The 15,384-nt window shown below is 38.3% G+C and overlaps 2 protein-coding genes across 2 annotated transcripts in view; both read right to left on the bottom strand.

The window, feature by feature from the left end:
* Positions 1-7,299: 7,299 nt before the first annotated feature.
* Positions 7,300-14,776, bottom strand: LIN7C (lin-7 homolog C, crumbs cell polarity complex component). The gene is made up of 5 exons (XM_007117353.3): positions 14,696-14,776; positions 11,056-11,174; positions 10,726-10,797; positions 8,982-9,191; positions 7,300-8,381 (listed from the first exon to the last, which is right to left on the bottom strand). The coding sequence occupies exons 1-5, from the start codon at positions 14,730-14,732 to the stop codon at positions 8,226-8,228; spliced, it is 594 nt and encodes a 197-aa protein (XP_007117415.2). The 5' UTR covers positions 14,733-14,776; the 3' UTR covers positions 7,300-8,225.
* A 399-nt stretch (positions 14,777-15,175) lies between these two features.
* BDNF (brain derived neurotrophic factor) overlaps positions 15,176-15,384 on the bottom strand; it is a 179,875-nt gene continuing 179,666 nt past the window's right edge. The window contains exon 5 of the mRNA XM_055091438.1: positions 15,176-15,191. The gene's annotated coding sequence lies outside the window, so the exon portion shown is untranslated. The remainder of the gene's footprint in view (positions 15,192-15,384) is intronic.

The following is a 15,384-nucleotide window of genomic DNA, read 5'->3' on the forward strand; positions in this document are numbered from 1 at the left end:
AGTAAATCCTTAAAAGATAGTGCTAGTACTCAGTCACTGCAAGCATTATGGGACGTGCAGTTGGTGCTGTATGGAGGCAAGCATTATGGGACGTGCAGTTGGTGCTGTATGGAGGCTCCAAGGAAAATCACAAAGCTAGCTGCTCAGATATGGTAGGCCCGTGTCCCTGGGCCCATCTCAGACATCCCAGAACGTGAAGGGACCGTGGCATCACTGGTTGTGAACCTTGACAAGTGTCTTAATGTCCCTGAGTCTTATTTTCTCTTTGGCTCTCAGCCTTCTTACCCTGCTGGACTTCCTAACACTCATCACCACCTAAAAGTACATTGTTTTCTTGTTCCTCTGACTCTCCTGCTTTTGTGCATGTGTGACACAGGACTCTAGCTCAAAAAAGAAAACATCAAAACCAAAAACACTGGGACTTCCCTGGTGGTCCAGTGGTTAAGACTCTGCACTTCCAATGCAGGGGGTCGGGGTTCGATCCCTGGTCAGGGGACTAGATCCCACGTGCCGCAACTAAATATCCCACATGCCGCAACGAAGATCCCACATGCTGCAACTAAAACCCAGAGCAGCCAAATAAACAAACAAAAAAAACCACCAAAAACACTGAGAAAGCTAAGAAATGAGGAAAAAAAGATACATATGTATAACTAAATCACTTTGCTGTACACCTGAAACACACACAATATTGTACTTCAACTATACTTCAATTAAAAAAAAAAAAAAACTATTGGGAATTCCCTGGTGGTCCAGCGGTTGGGACTCAGCGTTTTCACTGCTGTGGCCCTGGGTTCAATCCCTGGTTGGGGAGCTAAGATCTTGCAAGCTGCGTAGTGCGTCTAGAAAAACCAAACCAAATCAAACCAAACCAAACTATTATATATAGGATGGATAAACAACAAGGTCTACTGTATAGCACAGAGAACTCTACATATCCTGTGATAAACCATAATGGAAAAGAATATGAAGAACAATGTGTAGAACTGAATCACTTTGCTGTACAGCAGAAATGAACATAGTACAATAAATCAACTATACTTCAATAAGTTTTTTTAAAAATGAATGAGAGGAGGGGACTTCCCTGGTGGTGCAGTGGTTAAGACTCCATGCTTCCACTGCAGGGGGCACAGGTTCAATCCCTGGTTGGGGAACTAAGATTCCGCATGCCACATGGCACGGCCAGAGGGAAGAAAAAAAAAAAAAAAAAAAAGAGTAAAATACTAGTTAAAAGTGCAGTGTGGCACTGGCGGAAAAGTATGGGTTTTGAAAACAAATTTGAGATTTAATCTTGGCTGTGTTAATCACTAACAGTGTGATTCTGGAAAAACTATTTGGTTTCTCTGATTCTGTGAAAGTTATGTGCCCCTATCTTGGTGTACACCACCATTGTTATTGTTTTTATATGGTTCCAATGTAAGTTCTTGATCTACCTGTGGAATTATGAAAAGTAAGCCAATTTAACAGGGTATATAACAAGTTACCATACTGTGCTAGGCGATGGGGGAACAAATGTGAACAGAAGTTGGGATCCTTCTTGCTGTGATTAGAACTTAAAAATTCTAATGGGAAGGCACAATTAAGCACGTAATATAAACAAGGAAACAAGGTGTTGCCATATTAATAGAAAAACCTACCTTTAGATGAAACAGATGAAGGCTTAACAGAGGTGGTGACTCCAGCTTACACCTGAATGAGCAGCCACCCAGGGGAAGAACCAGAGGGCAAGCCTTCCAGTGAGGGGGATTTGGAGTGGAGTAGAGCAAATGGGGCACTAGGATGAGATGAGGCTTGAGAGGAAGTAGTGAATGGACTATGCAGAACCTTTTAAATCATGGCAAGGGATCTGGATTTTATCCTAAGCACAAGGGGAAGTTTTAAGGAAGGAACAGCACCATCAGTTGTGGCTGAATTAATGCTTTGCATCAGGCACGCACAAGGAGCCAGCACAAACCTTTACAGGGTGAAATACCCCTGGCCAGAGACAAATGCTCATCATGTTCCCATCAGAGCAAGTGCTGCTGCAGAAACGCCTCTCCTCAGCGCTGAATATTCTGCCACTGCAAACTCCTGGGAAGTCCTTGAGTTGAGAACGATACAGCTAATTTACTAACTGGCAGCCTAAAAAGAAAAAGCTAAGTTCTGAGGGGCTGATGAGCCCAGGAAGCCACTGGAGGCACAGCTCAATTACACAGATGCATGGGTGTTATACAAAAGCATTTCAACCACAGCAAACAAAGAACCCCTCCCCTCATCCCCAGAGGCCAGGACTCCATCGTTTCTTAACCAAAACCATTTCTACTGAGACCCTTTTATTGCACAAAGGAGGAGCCACATTTAATTTTGCTTCAGCACCCATTTTCAATAGTGATGCCACCGGAACATGGATTCTTATGCATTTGTTTTCTAGGGCTGCCATAATGAAGTACCACAAACTGGTTGGCTTGAAGAAATTTATCGTTCCAGTTTGGGAGGCTTGAAGTCCCAGATCAAGGTGTCCATAGGCTTGGTTCCTTCTGAGGGCTGAGGGAGAGAATCTGTTCATGCCTCTCCTTGTTTCTGGCGGTTTGCTGTTAATCTTTGACATTTCTTGGCTTGTAGAACTATCACCCCAATCTCTGCCTTCATCTTCCCATGGTGTTCTCCCTGTGTGTGTGTCCAAATTTACCTTTTTTTTTTGTAAGGGCAGCAGCCATACTCGAGTAGGCCCAGCCTAATCATCTCACTTTAACTTAAGCATCTCTAAAGACCCTATCTCCAAATAAAGTCACACTCTGAGGGGTTAAGACTCCATATCTTTTGGGCATGGGGGAGACAGACACACAATTCAACCCACAATACCTTAAAACACAAAGTCAAAAGTTAGCACCTAAACTCTGGGTTCAATGTACGTCAAATAGGAGATACCAGAAATAAAAATTTTCCCTTGGCTATTTCATGCTTTCAGATTGCACTTCTTTGCCAAATAAAAAACAAAAACAAAATTAAACGTTTGGGTTTTTGTTACTCTCTGATGAAATGCAGTAACTGCCATGTAAAGGGACCTTATCTGCAGCCAATGGCTAAATTTTTTAATCCAATTGTTTAGAACAACTCTGGAGAGACTAACAAATTAGAATTCTTCAAAGCTTTCTCTCCTAAAGAAAACTTTTTAAAAGGACCAAATCTTGACTGTGTCCAAAATATGCTTCTGTAGCTGATGAGAATTAGGAGAGCTCTTACACATAACTTGCTGTTGGTGTGAAGTACTTGTCCTTTTTTTTTTTAAAAAGAAGTTTAAATCAAAATAAAGTTGACAAATGGGCTCTGTATGAATTTACTTTTGCTCTGTATATAAAGTAAGTCCTAAAGAGTTCATGCAGGTTTTCTGCCACCGAAGAAATAAATGTACAAAAAACTGCCACCAAAGAAATACATGTACAAAAATCTTCATATTAAAACCAGAATAATCAATGATAATGAAAATAACAAAACCAGAATTTAAAGATTTAGAGAATGGCTATTCTGGTTTACTGAAATTTTGAAGAAACTGAGGGCTAACAATAAATATATTTCGTTGTACCCCTGGTTGCTTGTATAATTTTATGCCTTTAAAAAATTCACTATGGTGAATTATGCCTTATATTGTCTGAAGCCCATTCCAGCAATCCATTGTCTCTAGGACATATCCTCCCTACAAATTGCTTTTCTGATTGAACAAGTCCCTTACTGGGACTTAGTTTCTTATGATTTTCATTCTGAATGTGACCTCAACCCTTCATCCCTCAACTCCACTATTTTTAGAATTCCAGGAGTTTCTTTGATCAGAGTGAAATCTGAAAATTCCTATGAATCTTATTTCTTATTTTCAAGCATAATTTAAAGGTTGGTTATCTGTTTTCTAGGTATCAAAAATAAGAACGTGCTAATTTTAATTATTTGGCCACAATGCCTTCCCCTTTAGCTAATAAGGTCCTGAAGCTATTACACTTGAAAATAACAGCAAACACAAACAAACAGCACTTACTATGCAGGCACCTTTCTAAGGGATTTACAGATCATGATATGACACGTATAGGCATCCTTACTACACACGACAGATGAAGGAACTAAGGCACAGAGAGGTAACTTGTGTTAAGATTACACAGTCATAGTGAATCGAGGATTCAAATCAGGGCAGTCAGGCTCCAGATTCTGTGCTCTCAATCACATGCCAGACAGCGTCTCTTAAAATAATACAAGAGAATCTTTTCTGTAGTTACATTTTACAAAAAGCAAAGCAAAATATGGGAATTTGAAGTTTCATTCCAGTAACCAACAGAGTATGCTTTTACCTCATTTAAAAGTTATTTTAGGGGCTTCCCTGGTGGCGCAGTAGTTGCGCGTCCGCCTGCCGATGCAGGGGAACCGGGTTCGCGCCCCGGTCTGGGAGGATCCCACATGCTGCGAAGCGGCTGGGCCCGTGAGCCATGGCCGCTGAGCCTGCGCGTCCGGAGCCTGTGCTCCGCAACGGGAGAGGCCACAACAGAGGGAGGCCTGCATACCACAAAAAAAAAAAAAAAAAAAGTTATTTTATACATTTCTTTCAGAAGCACATTCATTTGTGTAGTTACATCAAAATTTTTCAAATCCAAAGAACAAGAATATAACTAATACAAATTTATTTTAAATAAGCCTTTGAATCAGAATTAAATTGATAAATGAAGGCATCCACTGAAAAAGCGTTAAATCCATTTTGGCTATTATATTCCTTTACTTCAAACTTAAAGTAGAAGCATACTGTTTACTAATGTTTTTAAAAACTATGTCCAGATACAAATTAGTTTGGAAGTTCTTGAAAGTTAATGTGGAAGCAATTTGGGCTTTTCCACTATTTCATTATTATAGAACTACAACAACCTTTGAAGAAACACTGTTAGTAACATTTTGGACAATAAAAACTATAAACCAGATTGTTAGTAGAGGAACAACAAAAATATAAGTTAGAAAATTCATAAACATACATTTATTCAGGAAATACAATTACTAGAATCCTTAATATTTCAATGATCATTCCACATAATAAAATACTCACAACACATATTCTTTTAAGTCTACACCAAGTCATGCTGACATTCTTTTCAGATAATCCATAGCCATTTCTTCTATTAAATGCTATAACATCCATTTGTATTGTAAACAAAGTATTGAGCCAAACTATTTAAGTACTTGAGCAAAGTAACTTTCAAAAATTTAGAAGAGGAAGACAAAGCTTTGTTTTTTTTTTTTAAAAAACACATCTGAATTATCAAACCCCAAAGAACTAGGCCACTATAACCTAGTGTTATACTAATGAATAAAGTGGCCATATGAAGACAGCACATAATTATCAATGAAAATATTTCTCATCTGTAACTTTTAAACATGCTTCTCAAATAATAAACGTTTATTTTTGAAAGTTTTAAAGGCAAGGGGGGCAGAAAGATGACAGACATTAAAAGTTTACATTTAAACTGATAGATTTTATTTAAAAAAAGAAAGAAAAAGGGAGGCTGCAGTTACTTCCCAAATAAGGAATGCCAAGTACCTTTATTTCCTAAAGAAATTACTAAGAAATATAACCAATCATTATATTTGCAGCTATTTAGTAGTAGCTGTAAACTGAATTATCCTGATACTTCCAAAAGTGTACTTAGAGCATTTTATAAAAGGGAAAACAAGTGGTTCTCAACCCTCGGTGTCCTTTAGAACCAGCTGGAAAGCTCTGAAAAACTAAGCATCTGGCCCCACCTCAGAGATTCTGATTGAGTTGGTATCAGATGGGACTCAAGGGTCATTATTTTTTAAAGGCCTGTAGGGTGTTCTAATATGCAGCTAAGGCTGAGAATCACTGAGTCAACTCATTCTGAAATACCAAGAAAATAAATGGAAATTGGGAAGGGAAGGTAATTTATATTATCATTTACAAATCAAACACCTATATACTTACTATGTACCTAGTTATGTTCATGAGTCATACATTTGTAAGATGAAAATCCCCTTCACTTCCTCACTATACTAGACCACTATGGTACACCTTCGCCACTGAATGACTGCATTTTTCTATGGTCCGGACTTAAATCCTGGAGTACACTATGACAACTGCATTCAAGAAAATAAACTGCTGCCACTCGTGCTCAACGGGAGCAAGAAAAACTACTGTATTTGGCTCTTTTAAGCGATCCATATTTTAAGAATTACAAATAAGTGCCAACCCACACAAAGAACAGATTGTGGATTACTCTAGAAGAAACAAAAAATAGCTTACTCAACTTACTAAGTTTCAACACCAAGAAAGGTTTAACTTGGCTGAAAGTTCTGAAACAGCTGAGATACTGAACCAGGAAACTATAATTTATAATGAAATGTTGACACACCCTTAAAAGGTACTGCAGCTGTAGTAATACTAAGATTTCTTCAGGGTTTAGTTACCATGTAATGCAAGAATACAAGCATAACAATAATATTACTGTTTTTATATGCACCGATACCTCTCTTTAATATATAAAGCTCTACAACAAATACCTCTAATAATTTTACAATTAAATTAAGTCTGTAACTCTTCTACACTACTTTGGTCTCAACATTTTTAAAACATCAATTAATTTTCGAAATATACAATTTAATAACATGATCCTATCAATAACAAGCACATTTTGTAGTGGACTAAAGACACAATCAACCATGCAATCCAGTGTTCAATACCTAAAAGATAAATAACAATGCTGACTTTTATTCTGAAAATCATTGGAAACTGGAATAATCTTTTTAAGACTCACAGTGCTCACAAACATGCAGAAAAAGATACACATTTCTATTCTTCCTGAAGGAATGTCACAAAATGCCCACTCTTTACACAGGGTTGATAATTATTCTAAATTCCTTATGTATTTCAATCCATTATTTTCTTTCTAGCACCTGTCACTTAAAATTTTTAAAAGCCTGACAAATGTTCCTGTAAGTTGTGTCTGAAAATGAACCTTACCTCTTTAATTTCTGCCTTTAAAAAGACCTCAGTCACAGTCATCCACTAATAGCTGCCTTTCAGTAAAACAGTGACATCCAGTGGACAAATCAAAGTATTCAGAATTCCCATCATTATAGCTGAATCATAAAGATCACATCTCTAAATCCAACTAAATAGTGAATGAGTTCTTACTCATTTTGACAAAGCGTCTGCAGATTCTTATGATTTCTATCTTCAATATACCCTTCTATCTTTTTCCTATTCAATATCAAGTCTTTAAATTGAGCTACTTAAGAGTGTGTAACTCTTGAGCCTAGTGAGGTTAAAGGTATTACTTTTTCTTCTTTGCTATTTCCCACCACAAACTAACTGGCTCATCTCTAGAAATGGAAAGATGAAAATATAAGAAATATATTTAAATAAAAATGAATAGCATTAAAAAAATTTGCAAAAGATGAAACCTAAACCTCTTTTTGCATTTGTAATTTATGATATATTGTTGACTATAAATAGAAAGATGTAATCAGTAATGCTAACAATCAAATTACATTCTCTTACGTCACTACTCAAATATTATGAAAGAATACATATTTTAGCAATGATTGTATCAGTGTTTAAAAACTTTTATAAATCAGTATAAATGAATATTCATTATATATTATGTTTAAATAAAAGTAAAAAACTTCCACTGTGCTGAGTTATAATTTACCACTGATAATATATATTATGTGTGTGTTCCAAATACAAAACGCAGCAATGATGTTAACATTGATAGTGTAATAAACTGCTGTAGCTGAGACTGTCACGTTTAATTTCTTGGAAAACCATAAAGAAATGTTACAGGTGAAAAACAAAGCAAAGAAAAGAATGGAGAACTGTTATTTTTAAATAAGCAGCCAAATAAAGAAAACTTTTTTTCCCTAAAAAAAGGTTAAGAATGTAAAAGTACATTTTAATATTAAAAAAGCATTTTTAAAAATCTATAACAACTTTATGACAAAATCTGCATTTGTTGAAAAAGGCCTGTAAAAACAGCAGGACAGAATTGCCCTCATCACCTTTTTACTTTTTCTTGTCAGAAAAAAGTGTATGCATCTCTGGAACCATAAATGATGTTAAAATAGGCATTTATAAAATGGCAAGGAGGATTTCACGGGAAGGTTTTTTTTTGTTTTTTTTTTTTAACAATCATTGGCATTGCGGCCATCAGTAGGTCACAAGTAAAACTTCTCTAGCTAAAAGCAAAATGGAATGTAAAGTTTTAGGTCTGTTGCCTGCGTTTTGCTGATCTCATTTTTTCAAAGCGTGACTCCATTTCTTCCAAGACCTTGGGTGTGTACCGTACTACTAATTTAACCTTTCCTTGGGCTGCTTTCAGCAGTTCTACAGCTTTTTCATGATGTTCTCCTTCAACACTCTAGGAAAAGAAAAACCACACAGACACAAACACAAACACAATTAATATCTGGGTTTTGTAAGTAACTCAAAATGAAAAATGTTTAAAATATACACAAGTTAAAAATTTTTAATGTTATATTTCAAACTATAAACCTATGAAATAATCCTGCTTTATCATTTTAATCAGTGTAAAAACCTCTGCTAAATCATATTGTTTGTAGTTTAGGAACTGGTTTTTTAGGTTCCAAATAATCAGCATATCAATCTACATGCCCTATTATTTCACTAGGTCAGAAGTAAATCAGGCAATTGCCATTCTATAAGACTAAATTGAGGGCAGACTTTCAATGTAATGTATTGCCTTAACTACTAAGGAGCTTAGTTACTTCATAAAAATCACACTAAGCATTGCTAATTTACATTGGAAAGAAGCAAAACACACACAAAGTGCTTCAAAAAGTATCACTCTACTAAATAGTAGTGCCTAAGATTCCCCCAAGGGATTTCTAAACTACAAAGCTTCTTTGGTTTTTCCCTACATCTTCTGTTTCTATAACTCAAGTACACCCCCAAGTGGTCACAACACATTGCTACAAGTAGAAATAAAATGCATTCTTACCACTCCATTAACAGAAAGGAGTTGATCTCCTCGCTTGAGGCCCCCATGTCTATCAGCAATTCCACCCGGAATTATTCGAGATATATAGATTGGAGAGTTTTGTTCTTTGCCTCCCATAATATTGAATCCAAGGCCTTCTTCTGTTTTTGGTAGCTCAACAACTCGAGGATGAGAATGTCCTTCGCTGGCAGCAAATGCAGCAACAGTAGCCTGAAAGAAAATTTTATGAATTTAAAAAAATAGAACATTTGTTCACTTCATTCTTTTGTCCCTTTTTAAAAACCACTTTTGAAGTAAATATTTTTGATGTTTGAATGCCCACAAATGCACTGCCAGTGAAGGTAAGCTAAGCAGATGGTGTTTTAAGGAGGATGAGTGGAAAGCCTACCCTGGGATTATGCAGGAAGTGTTAAGGTCATTCAGGCCACTCCTAGGCCTTCCAGTGCCCAGAACTTCTGTGCAGTGCTTGGCAAGCAGGCTTGCTAGGAAGATGAACGTGCACACTAAAGAGGAGAACCCCTCCCCTCACATGCCAGCAGCTCTGAGCTCTGGGGCTGGGAAGCCTGGCCCCTCCAGGGGCTTCTGCGCAGGGCGCAGCCCACCTATGCAACCTGTACAGAGGCAGCTGTCCTTGTATGCAGTCATTCTGACGGCTGTACTATTTGCACTGTACACTAACTCATCAAGAAATAACTCAATATTGAAAAAAAGAGGGGTACACAGAGTCAATGTGAATTGTGAAACAGAGCCACATCTTTAAAACTTTCAAATTTAGACTAATCTAGACTAATTCTAACACAGAGTTGAGATTCTGGGTTTCATTTTGCTTTTAAAGATTATTAAGTAATCTGGTACTATTCTTTGGTGTGTTGGATCAGGGTACGTGAGCAAACATAGGAAGGAAGAGAGAAAGAAAATCAAGATTTGTTGAATACCACCATATTCTAAGCTCTGAAAGAGGCCTCATTTTACAGATAATGGAACTGAGGCCCAGAAATTCAGGAAGCTGTGAAAGTCAGCAATTAAACCCAAGTTTTAATCGTTTTTTTCCTACTCTGTCAAATAATACCCACATGTTTAAGTGTTTGTACTCTACAGAGAATCCAATACTGCCTTTTGTGAACCAGTAACTATCCAATGAAAAATTACCTGTTAATGACTAGATCTAGTATAAGTCATCTACTGCCGATATTAACTTATTCTAACCACATATGATGGACACTGAGGTCAATGCTTGAATTATCTGAGGAAAATACTGGTAGAGAAAAGCACATAAAACCTACCACCTGCAGCTCTGAAGAGGTAACCTCCTACTTGCAGAGTTAAGGTTAAGGAGAAAGTGAAGGGCAACTTGGGGGGAGTATCCCAGATCGACCATTTACTATTTGTGTGGTTTGAGGTAAGTAACCTAATCTGATGCTTCCCCACCAATAAAGTGAGGCTAATAATTCACACCTCAGAATTTTGATGAATATTTACATAATGATATATACATTACATATAGCAACTATGTATATATGTATTATCTGTGTGCAAGTATATTTTTAATGCGTCATCTAAACTGCATAAAATCTTTTGTAAAACCAATTTAAAAAGTCCTATTTCTCAGGAATCGAGAAGTTTAGTGTACCTTGAAAGATACTGTTAGTTTTCAAAATAAGTCTATTATGAATCTAATAATTGCACATTTTAAACCTTTAATTTATGAAGAATCCTCTCCCTTTTAGTAAATGAAAAAATGTACCTTTGCAGTCGCATTAGCTCTCACTTCAGGACTGCTACTGATGTCCACAGTCTCGTAGACATGTTCATATACCTGCAAAACCCAAAGTTATTATTGCGATTTTAAATCTCAGAATAAACCATGTTTGAGCTCTCTGTGAAGTTACTGAATGTGTTAACGTTTTAGACAAAGTTATGCATCTTTGTAAATGTTTTTCTATTAGAAATTCCAAAAACAAGAGAGGCAGGTTCTAAAGTTCACTTTTTTAAGAAACTCTGAACCCAAATTTCAGAATATTACCTTACCCTAATTAACCCAAATTTTTAGTAAATTTTAATCCCATTTACTCACCTCTCTTACAGCATTGCAGAATTCACTTTGAAGGACTCTTTGTAAAGCCTGCAGTTTCTGTGGTGGTACCTCTCCACTCCTTTGCAGTTTTTCCAACAATTCAATTGCTCTACAAATATCTATAGTTAAACAAACACACACTGATAGATAATTTTCTCAGAATATTCTCTAATATTTTTTTCTTTCTTTCTTTTTTGGTCATGCCACGCGGCACGCAGGCTCTCAGTTCCCTGACCAGGAACCGAACCTGTGCCCTCTGCAGTGGAAGCATGGAGTCTTAACCACTGGACTACTGCCAGGGAAGTCCCAGAATACTCTCTAAATGCTTGTGTAACAGCGCAGCATTTAGGATTCATTCCTTAACGACTAACAAGAAATATGTATAACACACAGAAAAAAAGCACGAGTATGAACTTGTGTGTGGTGTGTTCGTGTTCATGTATGGAGGATGAGAATGTAAAGTCGCAGAAGAATGTTAAATTTTACTGTAGATTAGGAAGAAATACTGATGTTGCACAAGCATAAAATCTGGAAAAGAGCATCTTTGAGAGACATAGGAAAATCAAATATAAAGTACTAAATGTCATAGGAAAGGACTGGAGCTCAAATGTCATAGACACATGAACACTGTACTGCTTCAGAAAAGCTGACAGTATTACCAGAAGCTATTTAGTCAATAAAAAATTACCTACCATCATTAGTAACCAAAGCACTGAAAGGTATAAAACACTGTGTGCTAGTGAAATCACTGTTTATTTCCCAAAAGGAAACATAATATATATATATAGATAGGAAAACTCTTCAATAATAGGTGCAGTTACTCGCAGGAACACATTTGAAACAATGATAGAAGTGAGTAAAATTAACTGGTCTGTTTTCAACTTAGGATCATTAACACAGTGTATTTGGGATACACGGTGTATGGGATTCTACACATCTATACAAATACATTAAGCATGTTAGGCAATTCTCATTGGGAAGTGTGAGGGTAAGTATTTTAGGAATTAAGAAATTTTACAAGATGCAGTCAGTTCCAACACTGTCTAACTCTTGTTGGATTTTGTTTTTAACTTGTTTTGTACCACAGGGGGCTAGAGTACCTATTATTCTAAATTGTTTTGTATTTTCTAAACACGTATTTGACTGAGCTTGTCTTAATTAAAACACTGTGAATCTGGTCTCAGTAATAGCTGTGTGATCTTGGGCAAGTTACTTAACCTCCTCGTGTCTGTTTTCCACTGTAAAATGGAAATAGCAGTATCTCCTTTATAAGAATTACTTGAAGACTAAAACAAAAAGTACACGGTAAGGGTCTGGCATATAGCGAGCATAAATGTTATGTTACATCGGCACCAATTAATCATAAGAAACAAGGGATTCTACACGTCTACACAAATACATTAAGCATGTTAGGCAGTTCTCATTGGGAAGTGTAAGGGTAAGTATTTTATGAATTAAGAAATTTTACAAGATTCAGTCATGTTCCAAAACTGATTATCTCTCCTTGGATTTTTGTTTTTAACTTTTTTTGTACCACAGGGGGGTAGAGTACCTATTATTCTAAATTCCTTGCCTCCTTTTGTCTTAAGTGTTAGAAGTTCTGAATTTTATATTATACTAAAGGACTGGAACTTTTTTCTTTATAGAATTAGTATGGCATTCTTTGTGTTTGCATCTGGAAACCTAGGAATAAATTGTAGTGAAGAAAGAAGTAGAGTCTTCAATTTCAGGTAATAAAAGCTTAAACTGATGTTAATCCATCCAACACTATGGAAAAAGACTCCCCGTTCTGATCTCCCACCACCAGAATGGCTGGTGAATGAGGAGGGCTGGTTCATCAAATATTGTGACTTACAAAATTACAATACGTAAGCTCTATAAAAATTTCCAATTAACAAAAAACTGAAAAAGTAAAATACTCTTTACTGAACCTACGCTGTACCTAAAATGTGCTCAAATGGGTTCCACTGAATCTTGTTGTGACGACTTTGAAGGCACTCAGGATCTTGATCATATGCACTATTTTTATACTGTAGGATTGCTGGAAGAGTTTCTTAATAAAGTTTGTTAAACAGAATGCTAAGTATTAAGAATCAGAGTTGATGTAATCTGACTTTCTTATTCTGCTAAATGGCATCCACTAGCAGTTCATCCTACTAAGGTTCTGAGCATTCAACTGTGGAACTAAAATGAACTCTTAAATAGGAGAAAACAAAGCCATGACTACCAAAACTAAATGCCAGAGGTGAAGTTTCATATTTTGTACTGCACTTAAAAATACAAAAGACCGCCAACGTGTTAGAATCCTACAACTGGCTTTCAAAGAAAAACACCTACTCCTGTTAACACCAAACAAATTTGTTCCCATCTACAAAGCACAGTGTCATTGTCAGGGAGAAGATGTCAGTCTTAGGCCTAACTTAGCAAGTCTTCCCAGAGTAGCTAATCCTCTTGTCAAAAATGATACTTTAATTAATGGTCTGGTGGGCTGGAGAAAAACAACATCACTTGTAAAGAAACTTAAAAATAGTCAACACCATAAGGAATAAACAATGTTAAGTGTGCACTGGTTTGTGTGAAGGCATGAGGAAAGACTCCACATACAATTCTAAAAATGTATTCCTTTCTTAGAGCAGAAGTTAATATTTAGAGTGTAAATGCAAATGCTAATATTTGCAAGATATTTTCAATCTCCATCCTATACTTTGTTTACTACTAGTACTCCAAATGTTTAGTTTGTACTTTTTGACTCTTACAGATGACTTCTAATACTGGTGTGTCAAAAGTATGCTTGAAATTATTTGAAATAAAGCATTTGGGGAAGAGTGGAATGCTGAAAATCTGCAACAGGACCCTTTAAGGCTCATAGCCTTGTACCTCCACTGGCTTTTCCGTTTCTAATTACTCAGCAGAACGGGTTTTATTTTCCTTGACAGCCTGCTCTAAAAAGCAAGCCACCAGCCAGTTAGCAATCGTAAGATTTGTAAAGCAGGAATAAGGCTGCACTTTCAAGTATTTTACAATCACTATTCCGCCTAGTTATGTAACCTTCTTCCCAAGACCACCTCAGTAGGACTGTTTTTAAAGCACCTTCTCCGTACCCGGGAGGGGCACCACAGCCAGGAAATACCCCAATACGAATACAAGTGAGGTTGTGGTGGAAGTAATGATGCGTCTTGTGCACAAATAACGGGGGTTCTGTGGGAACGCGCTGTGTGTCCGGGCTGTGTGGGTGAAGGCGGGGACACTGGGTTGTGCATGCACCAACACCGGCAGTGCGTGCAGCCTGTCCGAACTGGGCGTGTGATGTTTGCTCAGCTTGACACATCTCTGAACGCTGCGTCTGCCGTGCCCACCCAGGAAGCGCGTGTGCAGCGTGTGTCCTCGAATACAGACAGGTGGTGGTGAACTGTGCTGTGCTCCCGAACGGTCCGTGTGAACACAGGACAGGTCTGAGGATCAGTCAGGAACAGCAAGCGCCCTCCCCGGGGCCGGGCGCAGCAACGTCGGCGGCCACCGGCGCCAGCGCGAGGGACAACCTGGTTCCGGGTCTCGGAGCTTGGCTGCCCCACGCCCCCCGGGGATAAGGCACTCCCCCACCCCCTCCGCCCACGTTGGCCCCTGCCTCGGCCCCACTCACCCCTCTCCAGTCGCACAGGTTCCCCCAGCGCCGCCATCTTCTCCCTTTGCCTGCAGACCCACAGGAAATGACGACACAGGGCCTGAGGCGGAGGGGCGGGGCCTAGCGGGAGCCGGGAGCCCGGAACAGGGGCCGGCCAGTATCGCGAGAGCGGGAGCGGTGGATCGGAGGGTCGTGGCTTTCTCTAGAGTAGAGGGTATCTGTGTGCCGGGCTTCCGAGTTCGGCCCTGTGCTGCACTTGAAGCGGTCGTAAAGTTCTCAAATCCCCCGGCCAACTACGATTGAAAAGAGTCCCTTTCCCGACTCTTGCCCCCTGCCTGGGGATTCAAGCCTTATCCCACTCTCTTGGGAACTCTTGGCTCCACGTGGTAGAGTATGGATTCTTGTTCCACTTTGACCATTCGTGGCTCTGTGACCTTGGACTGCTCACTTATCCTCTTTCGGCCTCAGTTTCCCCCTCTGTCCGACAGAGTCCTGTCTCCGAGTTCTTTACATTCTTAAACAATGAGATTCGATGACAGGTGTGTAAATGAAATATAAAGTCTCCATTTGTGGCTGTACTGCTTTAATTAATTTAACAATCCAAGGCACGAAACTTCCCTAGAAATCTGTTTGAGAATATGGATGGAAAGTGCAAAAAGCATGAAACAGGCTTCCCTGGTGGCGCAGTGGTTGCGCGTCCGACTGCC

The sequence above is a fragment of the Physeter macrocephalus genome, chromosome 16 (genome assembly GCF_002837175.3).
Source record: "Physeter macrocephalus isolate SW-GA chromosome 16, ASM283717v5, whole genome shotgun sequence".
NCBI lineage: Eukaryota > Metazoa > Chordata > Mammalia > Artiodactyla > Physeteridae > Physeter > Physeter macrocephalus.